The 11804-nt window shown below is 36.7% G+C and overlaps 1 protein-coding gene across 1 annotated transcript in view; it reads left to right on the forward strand.

Annotated features, from left to right (window-relative positions):
- Nucleotides 1-11389, forward strand: part of MMP20 (matrix metallopeptidase 20) — a gene marked incomplete at both ends in the record, with an annotated part of 47103 nt that extends 35714 nt beyond the window's left edge. Inside the window, 2 exons of the mRNA XM_084250322.1 lie at nucleotides 10152-10255; nucleotides 11289-11389. Of these exons, the coding sequence (XP_084106448.1) occupies nucleotides 10152-10255; nucleotides 11289-11389 (205 nt within the window). The remainder of the gene's footprint in view (nucleotides 1-10151; nucleotides 10256-11288) is intronic.
- Nucleotides 11390-11804: the final 415 nt, after the last annotated feature.

An 11804-nucleotide genomic window follows, 5' to 3' on the forward strand; every position in this document is an offset into this window, starting at 1 on the left:
CTATTTTAAGCCCCAGATCTATAGTTGACTACAGGTTTTTCATTTTTTTGACCCTATTGAACTGAAATTATTGCCTTTAGCAAAAAAGAGACAATCCTTTCAGCAAGTCTTTCACTTTGCACACTCCAACAAACACAGAGGTTTGTACACTAAGGAATCAGATGAACAATGCTGACCTCAAAAGTTCAGAAAAGCTGCTGTAACAACTCCACTAATAACTTTCCCCAATTCCACACATTGTATTCAGCAGAACCTCTATGACATCTTATTGTCATATGAAGACGCATATCAGTTAGAAATTGCACCCAGATCCTAGTAACAGAGACCCAAAAGTAATTCTGACTTAAACATGTAAGATTAGTTTTCCTCATATATGTGAATGTCTGGAGTTTAACAGATTTAAGGGCTGGTGTGGTGGTCTATGGTCTTCTGGGAACCCAAGTTCCTTCTAATGTTTGGCTCTGCTATTCTTTACACATGGCTTTCACTTTAAGTGGTTGCCTCAAGAATCAAGGTGGGCAATGGAGCATCAGTCATTATATCCGTGTTCTAAACAGAAAGAAGGAGGGAGGAGGGAGGAAAGGGCAAAGTCAACCGATGACGTTTCATAGGTAAAGCACATGACCACACTCAAATACTGGAGGCCACAGCCTCTAATAGTGCCCAAGAATTGTACTCCATTGCCATCCATTGACAGTTGTTAGCACACACATCTCCAATCATTCCTTGGGTTATTCTTGGTCCTAATGCTAGCTTAGTCCATGACATAACTAATGTACCAACAGAAGAAAAATCTCAGTATGCTTGCTGTCAGAGATATTATCCTTGAACTCTTGGGGCCAGTTTTAGTGAATGAAGTGCAGTGAGAAAACTATTGAACTTCTTTCACTGAGGACTGAGGGTGGTTTAGGCTCTGTTTGTGAGAACTCACATGTCAGTGTAATAGTAGCATATAAGGGAGCAGACTACAGAGAACCACAATGTGAGATCAACAGAGGGGTTGAATCATGCTTATGCCATTGCATCAAATGACATACTGGTGAAACTTTCCAATGAGGGCCACTTCCCCACATGAACATTTATGTTATGCCTTCCCTTCTTTTTAGAAAGCCTAGTGATCCAGTCAGTTTTTCTTTCTTTATATTACATTTACTATCTGTAACAAACTTCTCCCTTTAAGTGTGCTCTTTCACCTACCAATAGCAGAGCAGAGGCCACACCAAGGAGTTTCAGGGGATTAGGGGAGTGCCATTAGCTAGCATTCTTTGAGATGGTTGAGGTTTTCAGTTTATATAAAGTGACTTGAATCTACAGTTCCAATCCTCTATAGACAGATAAAAGACTTGATGCCAACTAGGACACAACTTCCACATTGTTTCCTTCCTCAATGTCCCTGAAATACTGCAAGTGGCTCTATTTATTTAAGAATTTTATAGCTAGTCACCATAGAGAAATAAATACTAAAAATAAGGAAGATGGGTAGAGTTCAAAATCTTGTTTTTTAATCTTAAATTAAAAAAAAAAAACAACAACAACAGCATAACTGAGCTATCACATTCAACCTATATATATTGCACATAATTAGACAGTTAGGACTTTGTTAGGACCTTGCCACTAAAGGCACAGTGTTTGCTGTTTAGGAGTGTGAGCAGAAGCAAGAGAGTGTTAGTCTCACCTCTAGCAGAAATCATCTGACAACCTGAATCACCTTTTTTAGCTTCCTTATCTTTAAAATGGAGACAGAAATGGTATCTACTCTGTAGAGTTGTGAGAATGAAGGAGAAAAATGTAATGTGCCTGTCATATAATAAGTATTCAATACATGTTGGGTGCTATTAATGCCCTTTACAAATCTTACAGTTGAGAGTAAATACACAGATAAATATTTAAGAGCAATCTAAATGTGCCACAAGTGCCCTAATAGAAGATTTTGGGTCAAAACAAAGAGGACGTGGCCATCTCTAGCAAAGTTATCAGGAAAGAATTTTAGAGGAAGCAATGACTGAGCTTCATCAGGAGAGTTGAGTAGGCATTTCCCATTCAGGAGATGGGAGAGCAGGGGGGACTTCCAGGTAGAGAGCAGTTGAAGAAAAGGCACTGATGCGTGAAATAGCTGTGTATATGGGAAAAGCCTCCAGCAGTTCAGTGTGACTAGAAAAGGGCTAAAATGAGAGTGGCAGCCCAAAGATAGCTGGGTGTAGATGATGGACAGCCTAGGCCTTTCTGGAGAGAGTAGTCTATAAAAAAGATGGGCATCTTGAAAAGTCTTAAATAAAGGAGTAAACCCAAAGATTTGCATTATAGAAATATCACTCTGGCAACAGTGTGACTGGATGAGAGAGGACAGACTGGGAAGTCAGAGAAACCGGTTAGGCCAGAAGATTATGGGAAACATTCAGACTGCCCAAAGGGGAGGGGGAATGCTTTTCAAAGATGAAGGCCAAATAAAAGCCTGCCAAGGTAAACAAAAACTGAGAGAATTCATTGTTAGCATACCCACCTTACAAGATATACTGAAAAAGTTCTTTGGCTGAAAGCAATTCACTTGGAATATTCTCAAGAATAGATAACACAAGTCTCAATAAATGTAAAACAATGGAAATTACAGGAAGTAGCATCTCCGATCACAATGACATGAAGCTAGAAATCAACATCAAAGAAAAACTGCAGAGTTCACAAATAAATAGAAATTAAGCAACATATTCTTAACCAGTAAGTCAAGAGGATATCACAAAGAAAATTGGAGAATACTTAGAGATGAGTGAAAATGAAAAGATTTATAATAACTCACAGATCCCATGAATGATGTGCTGAAAGGGAAATCTACAGATGTAAAAACACCTGTATTTTTAAAAAAGAGAGATCACAAATTAGTAACTTGTTTGCCATAAGATACAAATTAATATAAAGCAAGCTGAAAGAAGCAAATAATAAAGATTACAGTGGAAATAAATGAAATAGAATGAAATGAAATAATGAATAAGCAATTTGAGAAAAACATCAGAACTAAAGTTGACAAACTACTAGGTCGACCTTGTAAAAAAAAGAAAAGACTTAAATTACAAAATTCAGAAATGAAAGGGGACATTAAAATCAATCTTATAGAAATAAAATGCATAATAAAGGAACAATTGAATACCAATAAATTAGATAATTTAGATGAAATTGACAAGTTCCTAGAAAGATACAAATGGATGTCTGAATAGACCTATACAAAAAGAAATGGATGTCCGAATAGACCTATACAAGTGAAGAAATTGAATTAATAATTAAAACACTCCACAAAGAAAAGTTCAGGCCTACATGGCTGGTGAATTCTACCAAAACATTTAAAGAGAAATTAGTATAAAATTTTTTTTTTAACTCAAAAAAAATAGAAAAGGAAGGGACACTTTCCAGCTCTTTATATGAGGCCAGCATTACCCGGATCCGAAAATCAGACAAAGAGATCACAAGAAAATAAAACTTCAGACCAGTATATATTGTTAATATGAATGCAAAACCCCCCCCAAAAGACTACCAACATAAATAAATAATTATACATCATTACCAAGTGTGATTTTCCAGGGTATAAAAAGTTGGCTTAACATCCAAAATTCAACTAATATAATGCACCATATCAATGGAATAAAGAAACAAAAGCCATATGATCATCTCAATAGTTGCAGAAAAAACATTTAACAAAATCCAACTCTGTTACATGATAAAAACACTCAGAAAAGTAAAAATAAAAGGAATCTTCCTCAACCTGATAGAAGGTACCTATGAAAAATCCAAGGCTAATAATGTACTCAATGAAATATTGGATGTTTCCCCCCTAAAATCAGGAACAAGTCAAAAGTTCCCACTCTCATCACTACTATTTAAAATGGTATTGGAGGTTTTAGTAAGGACAAGGAAGCAAGAATGATGGATATGCACCATTCTTAAAAAAAAAAAAAAAAAATGCCCCCAGCCATCTGCGCCTACTGAGGCAGGCGCCCGTCCCCCAGCAGCAACAAGCTTCCTGTCATCCTTTACGCTGTTCTTATAAGATAATAAAACTGGCACCATCCTTACAAAAAAAAAGTCATCCCAATTGGAAAGAAAGTAAAACTATCTTTATTTGCATGTCAAATAGTTTTTATATTTAAAAAGCCTAAGGAAACTTCTACTAAGATTATTAGAATTAGTAAATAAGTTCAGCAAGTTTGCAGTGTATTAATTTGATATGCAATAATCAGTTGCATTTCTGTACACATCAATGAGCAATATAAAAGGAAACTTAAACAAATAATTCCACTTATAATAGCATCAAAAAAACCCCAAAATTAGAAATACAGTGGAAAACTTGTAGCCTGAAAACTATAAAACATTTTTGAAAGCAATTTAAGATTTAAATGGAAAGACATCATTTTCATGAATTGGAAGCCTTAATATTTTTAAGATGGCAATATTTTCTAAAATTCATCTACATATTCAACACAATACCTACTGGAATACCCCCGGATTCTTTGTAAAACTTTGTAAACTGTTGTTAAAATTCATATGGAAACTGAGAGGACACGCAATAGTCAAAGTATCTTAAAAAAGAAGACTGCAGTTGAAGGACTCAGACTTCTTGATTTCAAAACTAATTACAAAACAACAATAATTAAGACAATGTAATACTAACATAAGGATAGACATATAAATCAATGAAAATTAACAGTCTAGAAATTAGTCCATTTATCTATGGTCAATTGAATTGTGGGGAGGGGAACTGGGAAATAATAACAAAAAAAGAATGGAGTTTCTTTTTTGGAGTGATGGCAATATTCTAAAATTGTGCTGATGGTAGTATGATTTTGTAAAATTACTAAAAACTATCAAATTATTAAATAAAAGACAATATTATAGTAATCCTGCCAAAGATGACAAGTTTCAGGAGTATCAGGTATATTTGATAGCATTCAAGCAGTAAAACAAACAAAAAAAATTATGTATTGGTGATTGAGTAGATAAAGATCACTTCTGTGATAACTAGGTCTTTCACATTTGCCACTTTATTAAGTAGTAAAATTAAAAAGTAACAGAATTCAAGGAAGAAACAGGAGTTCCATTTTGTACATGTGGAGGTTCCCAAGAAAAATGTCCAGAGAGACTTGGAAGCTGCAGAGAGAAACTTGGAATTCATCAAATAATCCAGTGGTGATTGAGGCCATGTGAGAGCATGAGGCTGCCCAGGAAATAACATCCAAGGATAGCATATGATGCTCATTATAGAAGACATGGAAAATACAAAGGGAATGAATTCCTCTGATGGCAACATTTTTTGATACCCATTTAATATTTTCCTTCTATTTGTCTCTAGGGCTTCTCTCCATTTTTAAATACACAATTTTATATAGTGACATTTTCCCACTTAATATTATAGCATAGATTTCTTTTTTCCATGTTACAAATTCTTTGTTTCAGAATCTTCTCATTGCCTCCAAGGCCCCAGTTCCTGACTCCTATCTGGATTGGTACATGGAAGATTCTAGCTCTTCTCTTGTCTTTTTCATTCCTAACCACTCTCTTCCCTGCTCTTCTCTAGTGTAGTTCACAAAAGACCATTTCCCCCATGAAATCCATATGATTCTTTGCTAGAGGTAGATAATTAGCTTAAAGAGGATAGATACCAGATTTCTGTCTCACTAGAAAGGGCTCCTTAGGGAAAATTCCTAGATTCATTCTACATCTATATCTTAGATACCTTATCAAAAGGTCCCCTTTTGCCATCCTACCTCCCAATCTCTTTAAGCATCCATTAGCTGACCCAACACCTGATTCAGTTTTCTATAGGTGGTGAAATGAGTCAGTTTTGCCATTGACAAGTGATAGAAATCCTCACCCTGAAATTATCAGAGATTACTGCTAAATTTAAATTCTAAGTATAAAATTAAACAAAAGAGTGATCAAGTCCTTAAATTACAAAGGTGAAAAATAAAATAATATATCTGAAAACCCACATCAAAATATCATTGTGGGTTTTCTGTGATATCACTAGCGAAGTTTAACTGTCAACATCAATCTATTTAGTATTTATACACATTAATCAATATTAATAATGAAGCAACTGCCATTCAGGAAATAAACATAGTTACAGGGCCAATCATTTTTATGGAGTATTTAGGTTTCACAAATAAGACCTCGGTGATGAGAAAATGTATGCAATGATTTTAGCAGGTACATAGTATATAGTAGATTCACAATAAAAATTTCTTTCCTTGGGGCCTCCCCGGAGGTGCAGTGGGTTGTGCATAGCACTGTGAAGTTGTCCGCACCCTCTGCAGCGAGTGTTAGATTCCCTGCCAGCCAGGGAGATTCCCACATGGTGGGACAGACCTCTCCTGTCTCACCGGCTGCTCCCCTCAGCAGTGTACTTTGATCCTTCTGCCTGTTCTGCTCCCTGCTCTGTCTCTGGTGAATTCTCTCACCCTCCCATGCCTTTGGCCTGTACCCCAGTTCTTGTATAAATAAATAAATAATATTTATTGATGGTTTGTTGGGTGTCAGGAATCATGCCAGTTATTTCTCATATTCTCTCATTTTCCCATCTGCTGTCTCAACAATCTGGATACGTAGGTACTGCAATCTTCATTAACAGTTTGAAAATCATGTTAATCAGAAAGATAAAGTGATTAGACCAATGACACCCAGCTGAAAAGTTGTCCATCTGAGGCTGCATTTCATGTCCTCTTAATTTAAACCCAGAAGCACTACTCATTGACCACATACAGTCAACTTCATTCTCTGCACCAATTTTTGTATATCTACTGCTTGTCAAAATACCCATGCCCATCAATCTCATCTTGTCATATAATTTCCTTTTCTTACACCCTCAGTAAAATCCTAAACATACCACTAAACATCCTTGATCATAATCCCTTTTTTGACGTGTACTCTGTACTTTTGACTTGTACCTCCCACGTTCTCTAGACTACCCTCTCCACCTCTTCTCCACCTTTGCCTCCTAATACACAATGTTATCTTAATGAAGGATGTTTAAAGATTAGGTTAAGATTAAACTCGATGACTCGGGATCCCAGATCAAGCCACAAAGTTCACTCAACTCCATACATCAGACTCAATGGTTTTTGGGGCCAAAATAAACTTCAAAGTCTTGTGTCTTGGATTTGCCCTGGGTATCTACATGTGTGAGGTACCTCGTGTGTGTGTGTGTGTTTGTGTGTGTGTGTGTGAGAGAGAGAGAGAGAGAAAACTGTCTCTTAATCCTAACTAATGACCATTATTTTCCAGTCAAGGAAACTGGGGCTCAGAACACATTCCCCTGACCACAGAGCCAGCAGATAGCTGTCAGAACTCAAGCCAGCACCATCTGACGGTACACATTGTGCTCTGTGCTCTCCAACAGAAATCCCCAAATCTCTTTCCACAAACTAAGCACTAGGCCATCACAAGGTTTTCTCCAGAACACAGTGAAATAAGAATGACACAATATTATAAACACAAGGGGCTGTACAGCAGTACAGCAGTACAGGCAGTACAGCAATACATTCTTGGCAAGAACCTTCTGTTATTCTGAGATTTTATCTGCTTTTCCGTGTTAAAGTTTCTCTTCTTTGTAAAATGATAATAAAAATAGGTGGTAATTTTTTTGATGGCTCAATAGTAATATTACTGGACAAAATGAAAAGTACATGTTAATTATAAAGGCCCTATCTACCTAATGTCCTCTTAAATTAAACATTAATATGTTGCCAGCTAGCTCCTAAATGAAATAGCTTGTTAAGAATAATACTCTTTGGAAAGAGCTATAGGATTAGAGGTGACTGGCAGGAAGGGAAAGAGATCTAAATATTGAAATGGTAGAAGGGATGCCAAGGATTTTGTCTAAGTGTGGTTTTTTGTAACATTGCATTAAACATTACATAGGTTTTAGAAGGACATCACTAGAAATTAACATCTGTATCTAATACATTACGTTCACTACTAAAAGTCCAATTCCATTCTTTACCATACAACTGACCTCTTTTACTGGATTGCCTAGGCTTTTACAAGTCTGATTGAGAATTATAATTCTCTGCGGATGTTGCATCTCTAATTTATGTAATTTTATTTATATACAACATATCTCCATTATCCTCCAGATAGGTTTATGTAAGATTTGAGATGTGAACTCTGCAGACAGAAAAAAGAGGGAAAGTTTTTTTTTTCAGATTGTACTATTGGATTAATCATTATTTTCCCTTCAAGATTTATTCTTCTGTTACTTAAACTATTTTTATGTTCTCAAGAAAAATGTTCTTTGCTGTGTTCTTTCCAGACTTTTCCATTCAATTCAAGCATGACATAAACACATTTCAACGTGTAATAGGTCTGCCTGCAAATATTCACTAGTCATTCATTTGTTAAAAACTGAGAATACATTTTGCCATGGAAAAAAGTGTAAATGGTGATTAAGTTCTACACTCATAAATGTGTCTTTGACATACACAGAGGTAAAGCATAGATCCAGCTATAAGTGCTCAGCTTCTATCTTCTATTCAGAGCACATGGAAGAAGATGAAGATGTGAAAGGCGTTCCAGCTGTTCCCTGAGGATGGGGTCAGCATCAGGCAAAAAAGTCAATAGATCACCCTCTGTAGCCTCCTCCACCATATTTCCCTGTATCTACAGATACACCAAATGCCTCTTTGTACTTTTTTTTGCAGCCCACTCCCCAAATATTTTAAGCTTAAGAATTACCTCCTCCCTCTCTCTAATCAAAGCTTCCATTTCCTCTAGGTCTACAACAGTCTTAGGTAAGTGAGAAAAGAAAAGCAGCCCAGTGGACAAAAATTAATAGGTGAACAACCTGCATTTCTGTCTTTAATAAAGGGCTCTAGATTTCAGACACTGAAACAGTGGTCAAAGGAAATGGAGACCCCAGGATCAGTGCACTGGACTTTTCTCTCCTCTAGTTTTTTCTTAGCTCCTCTCCCCATATTTTGTAGTCAGTAAGAATAGAATGAGGGTACTGGTTCTTCTGATGACCAGGCAATGTAGGATATCATTTTCACTTGTGCTATAGTCACTCATATAGCTTGGTTTTCCAAGCTTGGTTTTCCAGATAGCTTGCATTCTAGAAGATTCTAATGGTTCTCCTGCAAATGTACTGCGGAGAGTTAGTGCTCTCTTATGTTCAACCCTCCAAAGTGACTCAAACTGCTGGTCCATTTTAGCCTGGCTTTTCTCCCAGTCTTCACTCCCTGCTCAATATGGTGGATCTGTCCCCTGGCCTGTGTAGTCAGCCACATGAGGGGCATATCTCAGGAGAATGTGCCTTTGACCTGCTACCACAGGAAACCACCTGGTGGCCCAGGCACCAGTAGAAACTGTTTGACCTTTTGTGGGAAAAAAATGTCCACCCGGGGTATGTCCCCACTGGGAACTCTGTCCTACTCAGAAGGGAATTTCTCACATTTTAAATGACATCTTCTGGAAGAGATGAGTCTGCTCTCCCTGCATGCTGAACTCGTACATGTCATATGACTTATGCAAACCACAAAATTTCAAAGAGACGTACTAACCAATCTTCAACGTTATCTTTGAATGATGCTTGCTGATCCAGAGCAAGCATCATTGAACAATTATCCTAATCTACTATTTGGTCAGTCATATAATCTCTTCAGGAAACAAAAGCAATTTAATTCAGTTAAATCAACTTAAAAATAGGAGTTTCAGTTAGTCTTCTTACCTTTATTTGTTGGCCATTCATACATTTGTTTATTCATTCACTTCATTTGTTTGACCTCTTCATATGCGTGTACAGCAAATTGCCCATGAATAAAGGCCCCTTTGAAGGGCTTTTAGCTATTTGGTAAGTAAGGAAATTCATATATGTGGGATGAGAGAGAAAGAAAGAGAGATTACAAGACACAAAAGTATATAAAGCACAAGTAGAGTTCCTTTTGAAAGACAGTGTATAATTTTTTATTATAGGGATGCATTGCTACAACATTTAGAATGACTGATTCTAAGCAATCTATTTAGGAGTTTTTTTAAAGAGCTTGTTTAGAGCAAGTGGCCCCCAAACCGTGTGTTAGAATCTCAGAAACTAAGAAAGTAGTGAAGTAGTGATCGAATGTGTGCGTGTGTGTGTGCATCCACGCGTAATATTATTCATAAAATAATACTTCTTCCAGCTATGATGAACGAAAAAGGAAAATGGAAAAAGACTATCCAAAATATACCGAAGAGGAATTTTCTGGAGTAAATGGTCAAATAGATGCCGCTGTAGAATTAAATGGTGAGTGGTTCCACAGAAAACTGTTTTTGTGGAAGTTGTAAAAGGAGGCTGGGCTCTGCTTTAACACAACAGAAAGGGGGGTTTCAAATGGGGGTCCTTGATTCTCATTTTGGGTCCTGAATCCTTTATAAATGTAGCTAACCAGATTCACCACTAGAGCAACTGTAAATGTTCTACCATTGTAGTTTCCCTTTGCAAAAGAAAAATTTTAAATATAGCTTTAGTCTACTCGTCATCTACAACATTACGTTCACCCAGACCAAAATTGCCTTTTTCATCTTTAAAATGCACAGTCTCTCCACCTTGCCAATGACTTTCCTCACTCTATCACCCAACTCCTGATATTTAACACACAGTTGGGGAAGTTGAACTGAATTGATGTGAGGTGAAACATTTCACTGACTATTTTGGATCCATCAACACAATTTTCCTGAGCATGTAACATAGAATTGGACAGTACATAGAAATGCTAAGACAGTTCCAGATACAGTACCTGCTCTTGTGAGATGGATAATATCTTTGGGAAATAACCATCCATCCAACACAGATGAAATTTCTAGACAATACAATAATCTGTAATTTAGCACTGAATTGTATGGTGGTGGTCACAATAATGGCAAGAGGTATTTTGAGGGGAAAAAAAAAAAGATCAGAACCAGCATCTATAGTTGGAGATTTGATGATGGGACTTCAATTGCATGTTAAAGAACAGCTAGAGATTTGACCAGGGAAAGCAAAGGGCAGGGGATTTCCTGGAGGGAAATAACTGAGCAGAAGCACAGAATATAACTGACTGTCAATAACCCCAAGAAGCAGTATAGAACAGAAAGAAAGATAAGCACCAATTAATTGAGGAATTAGCGGTGTTGAGTGCTAGGGCTCAGTGGGGAGCAGTGCCGAGGACTAATTGCCACCTAATTAAATCCCCAGCATTCTTTGGTGCAACCTCAAGAAAGTTAGGATAAGAAATCCTCCTATTTATGAATTTGCACATCATTTTCAGTAACCACGATTTCAACTTTGTCTCTTTTAGGCTACATTTACTTCTTTTCAGGACCCAAAGCCTACAAATATGATACGGAGAAGGAAGATGTGGTCAGTGTGGTGAAATCTAGTTCCTGGGTTGGTTGCTAAATAGAAACGTCTAGTCTTACCTGAGGAATGAAGATGACTACAAGCAGCCCATAACTGGATCTTAAGGATGAAAGCAGAATGTAGAACAGGGATCTTTCCTGTGGCCTTTGGGAAAGTTTCTAAGGGCAATTTAAAATTCATTGAAAATAATCAAGTTTATAATTTTTTTCATAGTTGTGGATTCAGAGTTTTAATCCAAATGGGAAATTCCTGTTTGGTCAGGCTTATACAAAATCAGAATCAATACAATACGCTCTTCAGATAAACACTCATTTTTTTTCTAACCATACTGAATCAAATGGAAAACTTGGTTTTATTTCCAGGAAGAAACTTACTTGTGGATTCTCTTACACAATTCTTTTAATAGGATGCCATTACCGAACAAATTATAATTATTCTTTATAAGCAGTGGCTT

This window comes from Talpa europaea, assembly GCF_964194135.1.
Source record: "Talpa europaea genome assembly, chromosome: 12".
NCBI classification, from domain to species: Eukaryota; Metazoa; Chordata; class Mammalia; order Eulipotyphla; family Talpidae; genus Talpa; species Talpa europaea.